The sequence below is a fragment of the Chlamydomonas reinhardtii genome, chromosome 1, assembly GCF_000002595.2.
Source record: "Chlamydomonas reinhardtii strain CC-503 cw92 mt+ chromosome 1, whole genome shotgun sequence".
Lineage (NCBI taxonomy): Eukaryota > Viridiplantae > Chlorophyta > Chlorophyceae > Chlamydomonadales > Chlamydomonadaceae > Chlamydomonas > Chlamydomonas reinhardtii.
This window is the reverse complement of record NC_057004.1, coordinates 5,907,511-5,922,714: the sequence shown is the minus strand read 5'-3', so window position 1 is coordinate 5,922,714 and position 15,204 is coordinate 5,907,511. Positions and strand designations below refer to the sequence as shown.

Sequence of the window (15,204 nt, the reverse complement as noted above, 5' to 3'; positions counted from 1 at the left end):
CGTGCATGTCAGCACGCGCTTTCCTGCCCCTTGCCATGTTCCATCACGAGCACGGCGTGAAGTGGTGGGGTTTGCAGGGACTCGGTCATGAAGCAGTGGAAGACGGTTTCGGGCCCCAAATTCCGTCTTGCTAGGGGGACGCCACTGGGGTACAACGGAGCGGGGGTGAAACGGACAGAACTGGCGCGGCAGCACAGGGTAGGACTCGGCCAGGGGACCAATGGGCAGGGCCACGGGGGGCGGAGCTCCACGCGGCGTAAATGTGCATCCCGATCCAGCCTCCCGATTTCGTGACACTGATTGCGTGTGCCACTCGACATAGTATTTAACCAAGGTTGAAGGTGTGCTTCACCGCTCCACATCTTTCGCACCGACAGGGCTGCGCGCTATGCGTAGTTATTTTAACTTGCTCACACAACTGTTGCAAGCCCAGGTATACGTATAATTAATTTACTCGACTAAGCCAAAGTTTGGCGTCTGCCGTGGCATGGGGCAATCAGCGCGGGGACTTGCGGTGCTGGCCTGCGTAGCGAACGCACTGAGCTATGTCGGGCTGCTATACGTATGGCGCGGCAATTTGCCGCGGGACCATCCCACGACTATCAAGCGGCGGATTATCAGCACGACCCTCGCGTGCAGCGTGGCATGGCTCCCTGTGTACTTCTGGGCCACCCGTGTCAAGCCGGTGCGTGCTCGCGGTTGCAGCTGCTTGCTGGCTTTTCGGAATTGCTTTTTGGAACCCTCTAACCTACTTGCACAAAGCCACGCACTGCTCAGCCTGCGCTAAAGGCGCCATGCTGCAGGGTGGTGCAGCCCCCGCCTCAACCCTTCCGGCCACCCCCTGCGTTGGTGCTCCCGCGCCCACGGGTCCCCTGCCCCGACCGACCTTGCACCTGCTGGTGTGTTCCTGTGCAGATGGCTGCGCCCATTCCCGTACACGGGCTGCTAGGGCTGCGGCTGGAAGGCCTGGGCCGGGCAATCGTGGACTCGCTGTACCTGTGCATCACATTGTTCATCGGGCCCCTGGTGTATTTCGTCTACACCATAGACCTGGAGGACCCCAACGAGTCGAACCCGCCAGGGTACTCACAGTTGCAGCCTCAGCATCCGCATCCGCAGGGCGGCGGCGCAGGCGGCACCGGCAGCGGTGGCAGCGGCGGCAGCAGCGACAGCTGGAGCAGTGGCTACTCGGCCCGCGCAGCTGCCGGGGGCGGCGGCGCAGACGCACAGCAGCGGCGCGTGGGGCCTCCACCGACCGAGCCGTCGGGGCGCCAGCACACTGTTGCTGGGGCTAGTCTGGAGCAGCCCGGCGCGTTGGGGAAGCTGGCGGCGCGTGTGCGGCGGCTGGTGGGCGACTGGCGGCTGTGGCGCAATCTGGTGGCGGCGCCCCTGACGGAGGAGTGGGTGTTCAGGGCGTGCATGGCCCCGCTGCTGGTGATGGAGGTGGGTGAGGGCCTGGTGGCGCAGGGCGGAGGGTGGGCGCATGGGCAGAGAGCGGCGGCAGGGCGGCTGGGCGGCGGCAGGGGGGAGGCTGGATGCGATGCTGTGGCCACTTGGCCAGTATATGTGCAGTGGGTGGTCAGAAGGGGTCGCGTTGGGCGGATGCCCCGGTGGGGCGCCAGGGGCACTGAGCCATCCATGTGTGCCGCCATTTCCTTCAACCTGCCGACGCTACCTTTCACCTGCCCTTGCGGCTTTTGGACTGCGTTCAGCCGCTCTGCAGCAGTAGTAGCGCTGAGTGCCATCCCTTCTCTCCCCCTTGCGGCACCTGTGTGCGCCACCAGGGCCTGCCGCTGGTGCGTGTGGTGCTGCTGACGCCGCTGTTCTTCGGCGCCGCGCACCTGCACCACGCGGCTGAGCTGGTGCGGCACCAGCACATGCCGCTGGGCCGGGCGCTGGCAGCGGTGAGGGCGCGAGCGCGTGCGTGCGGTGGATGCCATGGATGGTGTGGATTAGTTGTGGGCATGGGCGTGGGCGTTTGTGCGCGTGGGAGTGGGCGTGGGCGTTTGTACGCGTAACCCACAACCGCCCCTTCCATTTCCCCACCCGCCCGCCTCATCTGCCTCACCCGCCCCCGCCCAGGTAACCTTCCAGTTCGCCTACACCACGCTTTTCGGCTGGCTGGCCACCTTCCTCTTCCTGCGCACCGGGCACCTGGCGGCGCCGCTGGCGGCGCACGTGTTCTGCAACTGGGCCGGCTTCCCGCCCTTCGGCGAGATGTGGGAGCACCCGCGTGCCATCGTGCTGCTGCTCACGACGGCGGGCGGGCTGGTGACGTTCGTACTGCAGCTGGGGCGCATGACCGCGCCCAGCCGGTACGGCAACGAGGTGTACGGCGCCGGCTGGTGATGCGGATGCCGGGAGACACACACGTTGTACGGCAGGGTCCGAACGCGCGCGCACGCGGAGGTAGAGTGCGGTGGTGTGGAAGGCGGCAGCGGCTGCGGCTGTAGGGGTGTCTCTGGATGGGGGCGGCATGCGGGTTTCATGGCGCTGAGGTAGGGCCGTGGGCGTGTGAATGCGTGAATTTGTGAACACTTAACCCTCAAAAGCTAAACAGCAGTCTGTCTATCCCACACGTTTATAGTGTCGTGACCAGCAAGCTTTCGCACCTAAGTCGGCTCCGCAGCCTCAGCCGAGTGACGCACGCGCCCTGTCCTCGCACAGGCAAGTGTTACAGGTTGTAGAACGATCCCGACGTGCCCTCCATGTACGGCTACGTAATAAGGTGGCACGTCACGATGCAATGTGCAGCCTATGCTGAGCTACGGGCGAGCAGCACGGGTGAGCAGTGGCTTACACTGTAGTAAAAGCATGTGCAAAGTGATGCTGAAACCTGAGCCTGTCAGGTTAGCCACATTACGCAACTCCAATTCTCCATATGGGAGCATAGGAGTAGGAACGTGGCCCTTGCAAGGGGAGAACAACAAGTAGGACGTTCTCATTTGTTGGCGTCATAAGCAGGGGAGGTTATAAGGGTCACGCACCCCGGCCTGGGCCTTCGGTACTGACAGGCAGGAACGCACGCAAATATCGTGCGCAACACCTTGCAACCCCTGCTTGCAACCACACACACAAGAATCTACCCGGGCAATGAATGTGCCAAGCAAATGCGACGGGGGATCGCATATTTGAATGTTTGTCATGCGCCGTTGCCGCCTTGCCGGCAATGGGTCGGTTGCCAGCGGTTCGGTTGCCACTGCGAGGACTTGAGGACGTCAGCCCCCGGGGGCAGCCCTGAAGCTACACATGGTTGGGGCGACAGGGGGGGGGCGTGACTGTGGGGCGTGACGGGTTTGGTGTTGACTTGTCACGCCGTGTTACGCTGCGAGAACGCTGCGGCCTTGGGTGCGGCGTGAGACTACGTACAGTATGGGCAGGTGTCCCGAGTGAGACACTCTGGTTGCCGGGGACGGCCCTCAGCAAAGCAGGCTGAAGGCGTGCACTTGAACTTGGCCGTGCCTACGATGCTGTAGCAGGCGGGAACTCCTAACGCAGGCGCGCACGACGCGTGGGCCTTGACGACATGCAGAAATTCCGACAGCGTGAGTAATGCACGCGTTTCACAAAACTTGATTGAATTAAGTTGACGACTGGTGCATATACAGACATGGATACAGTGTCACGTCCCTCTTGTCTGCGAGCCCCGTTCCGGGTCACAAAACGCTGGCCATTGTGAAGACCATCCAGGTCTACTTTTTCGCCAAAGTAACCGGCCCGGCGCCAGCAACTTATTAAATTGTAGGCCACGACAGTTATATTCAATATAAATAGTTGCATCATAAGAAGTAGACAGACTTGCTCGCCGTGAAACTTACTCAGGCGACGTGAAACTCAGGCGCGGTCCATAAGCACGCCAGCGCAACGGCGTTGGTCGTTTTAGCTGTGCCACGCGTATTAGCTTGCTATAATTCAACAGCCAGTCGCTGCGCCCGCCGTTGGCTCATGCCACGGCCAGAATGGAGGAGTCCAGAGGCGCTTGGGCGCAGGACGTCTCGTTTTCTTCAAGGTTGCTTCCGGAATACAATTATTCACATACTGGTCGCGCTAGCAGCACTCAGCACTTGCAAGTCTTATACGGGAGTCGTCGCCCAGCAGCACCGCAGGCTGTTGGCGAACTCTTACTTCTATTGCACTAGTACAGGGAGCCAATGCAGCGCTTGCAGTATGGCATTAATTGACATTGCTAGGTATAACGACACATGCGCTGTAAGTTCTCACTGGGTTGGGGCAGCAGCAGTTGGTCGGGCCCACGCACGATGCCACATGTTTGGACTGAAGTAACGCCACGCCAGAACCCTGAATTTCCCTACTACCCCCTGAACAAGTCGCCATGTTCCTTTCTCACACAGACCACCGACAATATGGGTCGGGACAACACCATCTGTCGATTGCCTTCGGCAGAAGGGGGCGACATAGCTGCTTCCTCCATGTGTGGTGGCAGCTACACCACCACCACCGTGCCCCGGCCCGGCGATGCGAGTGCCTCAGCCGGCGCATTGTACCTGTGGCGCGAGTCCGGGGGCACTGTCCTTGCCGCAACATTGAGGCTGGATTGCAACTACATGATTGTAGCACAGCCGGTGAACCTCACGTTGCAGTACGGCGCCGGGCTGTCCAAGACAGTGTCCAAGACAGCATCTACTATCAGCACATGCATGTCCTTTCAGGTGCGGGAAGTTGAGTTGAGAGAAGGCGTCACCAGGAACGCACTGTGTGGGATAGCACAAGGAAAGTTTTGCAGTATATGCGTGCCGGCAGGGGAACCCCTGCGTGCCGGAGTCGAGGGCAATAATACGCCTCAGGAACTTATTGACGATCGGTTACTCAGAGTCACGCTGCTCCATCACCTGAGTTGGTTTGGGTGCACCAGATACACCATGTTTCTAACACGTAATACCGCCTTTGCTGTACAGGTGCCGCTGGACGGCGTGGATGGCAGCGGCTGCAGCACGCAGCGTGTGAATGCCACCGTGGGGGCGAGCCTGCAGCAGTACAGGGTGAGCAACGCCACATCCATCGGTCTCTTAGGCGGCATTTTAACTACCATCGTGAGATTGACATGCGATAGCAGCAGCATTGTCCAACCGTCAACCACCAGGGGCTTCCTGGACGGGCCTTACTCCCCACCTCCGCCTAGCCCGGTGCCGCCAAGCCCTGCGCCGCCCAACCCATTACCGCCCAGCCCTGCGCCGCCCAGCCCCGCGCCGCCCAGCCCCGCACCGCCCAGCCCGGCCCCGCCCGGCCCCGCACCTCCCAGCCCGGCGCCGCCCAGCCCGGCGCCACCCGGCCCGGCGCCTCCACACCCTGCGCCGCCCAGTCCCGCACCGCCCAGCCCGGCGCCGCCCAGCCCGGAGCCGCCTAGCCCTGCACCGCCCAGCCCGGCGCCGCCCAGCCCCGCACCTCCCGGCCCGGCGCCGCCCAGCCCCGCAACTTCCAGCCCCGCGCCGCCCAGCCGCGCACCTCCCAGCCCGGCGCCGCCCAGCCCGGCGCCACCCGGCCCGGCGCCTCCCAGCCCGGAGCCGCCCAGCCCCGCGCCGCCTAGCCCTGCGCCGCCCAGCCCCGCGCCGCCCAGCCCGGCCCCGCCCGGCCCCGCACCTCCCAGCCCGGCGCCGCCCAGCCCGGCGCCACCCGGCCCGGCGCCTCCACACCCTGCGCCGCCCAGTCCCGCACCGCCCAGCCCGGCGCCGCCCAGGCCCGCACCTCCCAGCCCGGCGCCGCCCAGCCCCGCACCTCCCAGCCCGGCGCCGCCCAGCCCGGCGCCACCCGGCCCGGCGCCTCCCAGCCCGGAGCCGCCCAGCCCCGCGCCGCCTAGCCCTGCGCCGCCCAGCCCCGCGCCGCCCAGCCCGGCCCCGCCCGGCCCTGCGCCGCCCAGCCCTGCGCCGCCTAGCCCTGCGCCGCCCAGCCCGGCACCGCCCAGCCCGGAGCCACCTAGCCCGGCGCCGCCCGGCCCGGAGCCGCCCAGCCCGGAGCCTCCCAGCCCGGCGCCGCCCAGCCCAGAGCCGCCCAGCCCGGCCCCGCCCAGCCCCGCACCTCCCAGCCCGGCGCCGCCCAGCCCGGCGCCACCCGGTCCGGCGCCTCCCGGTCCGGCGCCTCCGCACCCTGCGCCGCCCAGCCCGGCACCGCCCAGCCCGGCGCCACCTAGCCCCGCGCCTCCCGGCCCGGAGCCGCCCAGCCCCGCGCCGCCCAGCCCGGCGCCGCCCAGCCCGGAGCCGCCCAGCCCCGCACCTCCGAGCCCGGCGCTGTCTAGCCCTGCGCCGCCCAGCCCGGAGCCACCTAGCCCAGAGCCACCTAGCCCTGCGCCGCCCAGCCCTGCGCCGCCCAGCCCTGCGCCGCCCAGCCCGGAGCCACCCAGCCCCGCCTCGCCTGTGCCACCATCGCCTCAGCCGCCCAGCCCGGCGTACCCGGCGCCTGTGGATGCCCTGCCGCCATTGCTTGCTCCGCCGTCTCCTGAGCCGCCCAGCCTGACGGCTAGCCCTGCTGCGCCACCCAGCTCTGCACCTCCCATCTCAGTTTCCAGCCCGGAGCCACCCAGTCCCGCTCCTGGGGTCGTGCCACCGAGCCCCTTGCCACCAAGCCCCTTTCCATCCAGCCCTGGCCCCGGTACCCAAGTCCCACCGACACCTCCCAGCCAGCCCCTTGTTGGCGCACCACCTCCACTCGGCGACAGCAACAACAACGGGACCAGCCCTGATAACGGCACCGCAAGCGCTGTGCCGGCCGCGGCGCCGCCGCCCTTGGTGCCAGCAGGCGGCAATGGCAGCAGCACCGCAGCCCCTGGCACGGGTTCAGGAACTGTCAACAGCACGACAGGTGGTGCTGTGCCCCCGCCAGCCCCTGACACGGCCAACACTGGCGCTGCGTACCCTCCTCCATCCGGCCTCTTCCCTGGTGGCCCCATTTTCAACGCCACATCCAACTCCACTTCAAACAACACTTCCAATTCCACTGCCAACTCTACTGACAGCGGTAACAGCACCACCATCTACTGCAGGATCGAGCTGAGCTTTGCCGGCGAGCTGTCCTCAGACACGCTGACGCAGGTGGCGAGCAGCCGACCCGACATCGCGCCGCGGCTGATCACTGCTACAGCCGGCTCCTACATGCTCACCACTCCGTACCGAATGTACGCGGCGGGCACTGGTGGCAGTAGTGGCACAGGGGGTCCGGCGGGGTGCGGCGTGCTGCAGGGCGAAGCCGTAATCGCACTGATGCAAGCGCTCGGGTCTTCCACGGGCGCCATCAGCACGGCTTGCATCCTGGACAGCCTGCCAGCTAGTAGCAGCAGCAGCAGTAGCAGCAGCAGCAGCAGCAGCACCAGCAGCAGTAGCAGCAGCAGCACCAGCAGCAGCAGTAGCAGTAGCAGCAGCACATTTGGCAACAGCAGCGTCATCCCGGAGTGCACGGACACGGCGGTTGGCCTGCTGTACGGCTGGCTGAATGTGTCGTTGTCGTACAAGCCGGCGGCGTGGGCGGCGGCGGCGCCGTACGGTGTTGTACTGGCGGCGCAGTCGGGCACGCTGGCGGCGGCGCTCTGTGACGCGGGCCTGGCGACGTCGACCGAGGGGTGAGCTGACTCATCATTTTGGCCTGGCAGTCGCATTCATATGCGAGCACTTGCTTGAATTTTGGGATGTGGTGTGGGAGGAGGGCACGGGTTACGGCATGCTGCACGCGAAGTACACGCGAACGAAGTGCGTAGGAATGTTTAAAAACGTGCGCCGCTACCGCCGCTGTCGCTGTCGCTCGCTGGTGTCAACCCTCGCACACAGGCTGTGCAGTGCGGCCAACGCGCCGGCGCGTGTGAGCACACGCGTCATTCTGGAGCTGGCGCCTGTCGCGTCCAACTCCACAGACGCCACCAGCAGTGGCCCTGGCGCCGGCGTCGCTTGTGTGCCGCTGACCGCGGCTGCGCTGAGCCGCTTTCAAGAGGTACGCACGCGCAGTCGGGCATGGACGGAGCGGCCACCGGACGATTAACTTCGCATACTTACTTGGCACACCTGCTTTGCCGTGCCCTCTTTCCAACTTTGCTTTGTCAGCACTACTGTCACGGCTCAGAACATGGTGATGCTCCTACCACTTCATAACTTGCAGGCGGCTGAGGCGGTTGCGACACCGCTGAATCCCAGCTCGGGCCCGGACCTGAATCCGTACCCGAGTCTAAACCTGAACATCGACTTCCTCCCGTCACCACCTGGCGGCAAGACTCAGCAGCAGCAGGACCCTGCGCCGGACCAGCCACAGCACTCATCCATTGGCGATGGCGACGCCAGCGCGTCCATCGGCAACGCCACGCTCGTGAACAGCGGCAGTGGCGGCGGCAAAGGCGGCATCCCTGCCTGGGTGTGGGTGGTGGTGGCGGCGGGCGCGGTGCTTATGCTGACCGGGTGCTTCGTGGTGGGCGGCTTCGTGCGGCGGCGTCAGGGTCGGCGGCTGTACCGCCAGGACCGCGCCGCCACGTCAGCGGAGATGCAGACGGCGGCAGCGGGCGGCAACATGATCGTGGCACTGCCGCCGACAGACCCAGGGGACCGCGAGTTGGCGCTCGCCGCCGCCGCCGCCGCCGCCACTGCTGCAGCTGCCTCTGCGGCGGCGCCGCGCCTGTCACAGCAGCTGCCACCCGCTGCTGCGGCGGCTGCCCGAAGGGCCAGTTTCTCCGCCTCCGGCGTTTCGTTCTCGGGCATGACTACTGCGGCTGGAGGCGGCGCCGCCGCCGCCAACAGCACAGGTTCCGGCGGCGCATCACCCACTGCTGTTGCAGCGGCAGCGGCATGTGGAGGCCGTCCGGACCGCTCCTCTAATCTGCGGCGCAGCAGCTTTGTCAGCGTGGGTGACATTGAGACCAGTGTGCACGGCGGTTCCTTACGCGGCGGCGCGTCCCGCCGCAATTCCATCACCACTGGCAGCGCCGCCGCCGCCGCCGCCGCCGCCACCGCCGCCGAGGACTCACCGCGCAGCCTGCTGCTGGCCAAGTCCATCCGCCACCGCCACGTGGAGCTGGCAGCCGCCGGCCTCTACCACGTCAGCCCCAACGTCGACGGCTCCTGCTCCGGTGAGCAGCAGGCCACGGCCACGGGCGCGCACTACTCGCACTCGCTGCTGTTGCAGAGCGGCCTGCCACCGGACCTCGACCACGCCCTCGCCCTTGTCGAGGACGAGGACCACGAGCTCGAGGCCCAGCGCCTCGCCACAGCCGCCGCCGCGGGCTCCCGAGCTCCCAGCCGCGTCCCATCCTTCTCCGACGCAGGCGCCACCGCCGGCGCCGGCGGACCCGATCTTCACATAGACCCGGCGACTGCCGCCGCCGCCGCCGCGCTCGGCGCGCGCAGCCGCCGATTCAGCAGCGTCCGCCGCGGCTCGTCCTTCTACCAGCTGGCGGCGTCGCCAGTGGCGCCGTCGGCATCGACGTTGGGGGCGGCGCCGCCCCCGCTGCTGAGCTCGGCACGCTCCCGCCGCGCCAGCATGCCGACCATGATCGGCAGTGACCTGCTGATAATGTCGTCGGCAGCGGGAGCTGGAAACGGGGGCGGCGGCGACGCCATGATTGCGGCCGCTGCGGCGGCGGCGGCGGGCGCGGCGAGTGTGGGCGGAGACATGGATCCGGCGCGGCCCAGTGGCGGCGCCGCGGCGCGACAGCGCATGTCCGCCGTCAACTTTGCCTCGGGCACGCTGCCCTTCCTGCAGTCGCGCCGCGCGGTCACGGCGACGGCCTACTGCCTCGGCACCGACGACGAGCCGCCACGCGGCAGCGCCGCCGCCGCGCCGGCATCCTTCACGACATCGGGCATAATCGCTCAGCCGCCGGGCTCAAGGCCGCCGGGCCCGCTCCTGGTCAGCAGCTCCCGCGCCGCCGTCCTGAGCCTGGCGGCGCTCCGTAGTGACGGCCAGAGCCGCCTCAGTCGGGCCGACGTCGGCTCCGCCGCCTCCATGTCCGCCGGCGGCGGCGTTGGCGCCGGCGGCGCTGGTGGTCCTGGTGCAGGTGGCGCTGGTGCGGGTAGCGTGCTGAGCCATGGCGGTGGCAGCGCCAGCAGCCGCACCGGCCCGCGGGTGATTGGCCGCCCCGCCTGGACTGGCCTTGACACCGAGCGCGACAGCAACACCAGCACTGCAAGCGGCGGCGGTGGCGGAATCGGCGCGCTGTCACTGGCAGCGCTGGCTTCGCCGCCGGCAGTCCTCTCTGCATCGCAGGTCATGCTGGACACGGATGTCGCTGGCATCGGCGCCGGAAGCAGAGCCGCCGGCCTCGCCACCTCGCAGTATGCCAGGACGTCCTCACCGGCGGTGTCAGACACGCCGCAGGCGTGGCAGACGTCGCTTGCCGCTGGCATGGCCAGCGGCGGCGGCGGCGGCGGCGGCGCCATGGACAGCGCCAGCGGCAGCCGGCAGCGCTGGACCAGCCTGCTGGGCACCGGCGCCAGCGGCATATTGAGCTCGGGCTTCAGCCGCAGCCGCTTCAGCGCGGCGCAGGTGTCGGCGGCACAGATGCCGGTGGCGCAGGTGGTGTCGGTCCCCTCTGGCGCAGCCGCCGCAGCAGCAGGTGCCAGCAGGCACCGCAGCCGCAGCACGGACGCGGTCGGCTGGCCCGAGCTTGGCGGCTCATCAGACCCGCCGCACACACGGCTGCGGGCAGTGCTGGCGGGCGCGGACACGGCGGCGCCTGCTGCTGAGCCCCCGTCACGCCCCGACGCGGCGTCGGCCACGGCACCACCAGCGGTGCGCGTTGCGTCTGGCGCCGTGACGGAGTCGCCGGAGGCGAGCGGTAGCCTTCACACCGAGGGCGCCAGCACTGATGGCGCCGCCGCTGCCGCCAGCAAGCGGCCCTCGCTGGCGGGCGTCCTGACTCGCAGCATCACACTGGGCCTGAGCCGCACGCGCCGGGCCTCCTCCCACGTGCTGTCCCACATGCTGTCCGGCAGCTTCCGTCGCGCGCCTTCAGGTGCCGCCGCCGTGTCACCAGCAGATAACGCCATACACGTGCGCCCCGCCGGCGGCGCCGCCGACACCTCCGGGCACGGCCCGCGGGCCGCCAATGCGCCGGCCTCCGCACTCCGGTCGCACCCCGGCTATGTGAATGTCCCCAGCGACGGCCTTCCCTCCGATGCTGACGTCGCCGGCGCCGCGTCGGCGCCGCTCCCGGCGCCGGTGGCGGGCGGCAGCGCGGCGGCGCAGCGGGGCGCTGCCTCGTCGCTGCTGGCGGCGGCCGTTCTCAATGGCAGCGCCTCGGTTGCGCCCAGCGGCGCCGCCTCTGCCGTCAGATCCACCTCCCACCCCCAGTTGCAGATGCCTCGGTCGCCCATCTTTGACGTTGGCGGCACCGGTGGCGGCGCCGCCTTGTCACCGCGGCAGGGCGCCGGACTGCTGGGGCCCAGTGCCGATCTGGGTGCCGCCGCCACGCCGGAGCATGGGAAGCAGTCCCCGCCGAACCTGCTAGCACCCGAGCAGCCGCCCTACTCGGCCCTACTGACGGTGGGGCAGCTTGCCCGCCGCGGCCCGGCACCGCCCTCAGCGGCGCCGTCACTGTCTCTGGGTCCCGCCCTCCCTGCCGGCGCCAGCGGCAACCTTGATGAAGACGGCCTCCTGGAGCGGGAGTTTATGATGGAGTTGCTACTGCCACCGCCGCCCAGCAGCAATAGCACCGCCGGCCATCACCTCAGCACGCTGCTCACCAACACCACCAGCAATGCAGACGACCTCGCCCCCACCTTGTCCATGGCTGGTGGCGGCAGCGGCGGTGCGTGGGTCGGCCGCCGCCTGTCGCCCATGCCAAGCAAGTCCGCAGGCCGCGGCGGCGCGACAGTTTCCATGGGCTTGAGCATGGGTTCCGAATCCTCCGCCGCCAGTGGCGTAGGCGGTGTGGGCGGTGCGGGCAGCGGTCGCGGTGGTGCCGCCGCCGACGGCAGCTTTGTGCGCGGCTTCACCTCTCTGCTGGATTCGAACCCGGGTCGGGCGGTGCCCGCTGGTGGCCGGCCGGTGGGCATGCCCGCCCTCCGCGACAATCCCCTTGCCAACCAGCCCTCATCCTCTCTGCTACTCGTCACGGACACTGACGGCGCCGCGACGGCGGCAGCGGCGGTGGCGGCGGCCGCCGCCGCTGCGGCCAGTAGCAGCCCCTTCAGCAGCACCGTAGGCTTGGCCAGCACGGCTCGCGGCGGCGTGGTGCCAGCAGCAGCGGAGCGGCCGCGGGCAGCGCTGCCGGCTCCCACGCCCACTCCTGAGACGGACCGCGGCACGCCGCTGCTAGTGAGCTACCAACGGCTGGAGCAGCTGACAAACGACCTATTGCTGGTCCCCCGCCTGCAGTCGCAGTCACAGTCGCAGTCACAGCCGCAGTCACTGCTGCAGCAGGCGCACCAACAGCAGCAAAGCCCCAGGCAGCAACGTCCAGGCGGCGGCGCAGTGCCGCAGTTCCAGTCGCGGCAGAGCATCAAGGTGCCACGTGTGCAGGTGGCGCCGTCGTCATCAGTCGGTGACGTCTCCGGACCTATCACCTCCGCCTCCTCCTCCGGACTAGCCTCGGTGCTACTGGGCGACGCGGCGGCGCCGCCGCCGCCCACCAGCGCGCGGCCGGTGTCGCCGATGGGGACGCTGGGCTTTGCACCCCGCGCGGCACGCAAGCAGCCGGCATGGCAGCTGCAGCCGCAGGAACATGAGCAGCAGGAGCAACAGGAGCAGGTGCAACAGGCTGCGGCGGGACCAGCACCCGAGTCCGACGCAATCAGCACCGTCACCGCTGCGAATGCGCAGGCTTCCCCTCACGTGGCAGCTGCTACTGCCGCGACAGCTGCCGCCTCTAAATCTGCTGCAGCCAAGCCGGGTGCTACCGCCAAGCCGGGTGCTGCGGCTGAGGACGACGACTGGAAGCCGCCTGGCTGGAGTCCCAGTGAGGAGCTGGAGCGGCAGCGGCAGCGGCTGGCGGCGCAGCGGCAGCGGCTGGGGCAGCAGCAGGGCCGGCTGAACCAGCAGCAGGAGCGGCTGGCGCAGCGGCAGCAGCAGCCGCGACAATAGCAGTATGGCTGCAGTATGGTTGCAGTACGGCTGCGGGCTTGAGAATGTGAACGCACAGATGGAGAGCAGCCGTGGATGCGGCTCTGTATGTTATGACCAAGCAAACTGCACGGCCACTGTCACACGGCCGTGCCTTGCATCGAACTGAAACCCATTCAGTGCTGATGTGCGCTCGGGGCCAAATGTTTCTTATCTGTTAAGCACCCTGTAGTGGCACATTCATGCACGGTGTATGTAGTATGCAATCAAGGTCCGGGGGCAATGGCACAGGTAGGCGTGCGCACCCCTGGGCGTGGGGCGTCGACCTCCGTTTGTGTGGTTGGGAGTTGACAGGCTTACTAGCTACACGCGGCCAAAAGTTTGGGCCCAGTGTATGCAGTTTTACGTGTGTGTATCCCTGTTTGGTAAGCGGCTTGAGATCGCGGTCACCTGGTTGACATTCTCAACTGTTGGAAAACCAGAATCACGGTCCAACCGCTGCATGACACATACAATGTACGCGGGATGCGAACTCCTATAACTTGACCGTCCTTACTTGCTGGGATGGGCGACAGCGAAGCTTGATCCATCGTGATCCATGGTGCTCGGCACCTATCTACCGGTACAATCAAATGTCATTCATGCATACTTAGAGGCATCGGATGTGAGCTCCTTTTGCAAACTTGGGCGCAAGAACGGTGCAGGTAACGGATTTTGGGTGATATGGCATGGCGATATGGTCAGGCGCGGCGGTGTGTGCCTACCTACCAAGCTTACTTTGCAAGTACGGCGGTGGTTTTGTGTGCGGCACAAAAGAATACGGTGCGTATTTGTGTCAATTGAGTGTACTACGCGCGAGGACTCGTGGCAATCATCAACTGTTTACCTTTTGCCGCACCCGACACGCTGTGTTGTCGTAAACAACAATGAAGTTCTTCTTCAGTGCAGCGGCTGTGATAGCCCAAGCCACTCATCACGCCGCAACGGAGCTTGCGCTTGATTTATTGAACTTGGCTGATGAACGTTCATCTGAGAACATCGTTGCACGAAAAGTGTGGACAACATGAAACCGTACCTGTCCATCAAGACTATCTGCAAAGAGTAGATAGCTGAATAAGCTGTTTGGACCCTTTCGCCAGGTGTTTGTATATGCCAAACGTATGTGCGGCGCAACAGTGTGCATGAAGTGCCGTAGTTGCTGCTTGCTTGTATTGATTTTGATGTCTTACTGCACACCGACCGGCCAGCAGCTCCGATGGGGTTGTGTAACAAGAGGATTGTCGCCTAGGTTGACAAGGGAGCGAGTCTCCCGTTACAGTCCTCCCCCCCTGGAAGCGAACGTCCTCGTGAGACCACCAGCGCATCCGTAGATGTTATAGGCTCACTGCAGGCGCGGGGTGGGTTTACTGCCTTTGGCCCAGTTGCGTTGTTGCCTCGCTCTCACGGGCCATCCACCTCAGGGCAAGGAGGGTGTAACCCTCTTGTGCACTAGTTCGGACCCATGCACCCATCCAGGATCGATCCTGGGACCTCAACAGTCAGGGTGACTCCTGGCATTTCGCACCAATGTAACAAGAGGATTGTCGCCTAGGTTGACAAGGGAGCGAGTCTCCCGTTACAGGTTGCTTGTCGCCCTGCCTGGAGGTGTTCATCCCTCAGTACCGTGGTGCTGCTTCAGAGTTGTTCCTGATGAGTGCGTGCTCCAGCTTGTGATACAAGCCGTGCACAACATTGCGGCATTCCACACCTTACCCTGAACCTCATTCTAGTCTATCTTCTTGTGCTTTCCTTCGATCCCTCCGCCCGTATTCCTCAACCGACCCTTTACCCCTGGCTTTCTCTTCTTTCCTGCGAGCCTCTCAGATAGAGGGTGTGGTGCGTGTCATATATAGCGCTTCATGCCACCCGGACTCAAATGGTGTGTTTACTGTAACGAACGATCGGCCGCCTCATTTAATTCTATCTCGAGCAGAACCGTATGTGTCATCATCACAGCTCACAGCTGACAGCTAACAGCTCACCGCAACATGTCACGGCGCAGCCGCCAGCAGCTGCGCCTGTACGGAGGTAGGCCTCATGCCCACAAGCAAGCCAGGTGCAGCTATGTATATATGTTCGTGTGCTCTACCTAGCTACGTATACGGCTCCGCGGCACTACATACATGCAGGCACACGGGCCGTGTCAGCGCCGCCGTGCGTGCCCTGAGGCCGCGCAAG

General features: G+C 66.3%; 2 protein-coding genes across 2 annotated transcripts; both read left to right on the top strand.

Moving 5' to 3' along the window:
* Positions 1–324: 324 nt before the first annotated feature.
* On the top strand, positions 325–3,700 carry CHLRE_01g042150v5 (uncharacterized protein). Its single transcript, XM_043058828.1, has 4 exons — positions 325–685; positions 916–1,443; positions 1,785–1,904; positions 2,083–3,700. Exons 1-4 carry the CDS (start codon positions 488–490, stop codon positions 2,347–2,349), a joined length of 1,113 nt encoding a protein of 370 aa, XP_042928742.1. The 5' UTR covers positions 325–487; the 3' UTR covers positions 2,350–3,700.
* Positions 3,701–3,774: 74 nt separating this feature from the next.
* CHLRE_01g042100v5 (uncharacterized protein) lies at positions 3,775–14,571 on the top strand. Its single transcript, XM_001695487.2, has 6 exons — positions 3,775–4,209; positions 4,353–4,670; positions 4,917–4,993; positions 5,186–7,567; positions 7,773–7,932; positions 8,098–14,571. The coding sequence occupies exons 1-6, from the start codon at positions 4,168–4,170 to the stop codon at positions 13,006–13,008; spliced, it is 7,890 nt and encodes a 2,629-aa protein (XP_001695539.2). The 5' UTR covers positions 3,775–4,167; the 3' UTR covers positions 13,009–14,571.
* The last annotated feature ends 633 nt before the right edge of the window (positions 14,572–15,204 follow it).

Coding starts and splice junctions, on each gene's coding strand:
- CHLRE_01g042100v5 (XM_001695487.2), top strand. CDS start 4,168: ATGGCATTAATTGACATTGCTAGGTATAACGACACATGCGCT. Junction 7,568..7,772: donor CTGGCGACGTCGACCGAGGG/GTGAGCTGACTC, acceptor CCTCGCACACAG/GCTGTGCAGTGCGGCCAACG. Junction 7,933..8,097: donor CGCTGAGCCGCTTTCAAGAG/GTACGCACGCGC, acceptor CATAACTTGCAG/GCGGCTGAGGCGGTTGCGAC.
- CHLRE_01g042150v5 (XM_043058828.1), top strand. CDS start 488: ATGGGGCAATCAGCGCGGGGACTTGCGGTGCTGGCCTGCGTAGCGAAC. Junction 1,444..1,784: donor CCCCGCTGCTGGTGATGGAG/GTGGGTGAGGGC, acceptor GTGCGCCACCAG/GGCCTGCCGCTGGTGCGTGT. Junction 1,905..2,082: donor TGGGCCGGGCGCTGGCAGCG/GTGAGGGCGCGA, acceptor GCCCCCGCCCAG/GTAACCTTCCAGTTCGCCTA.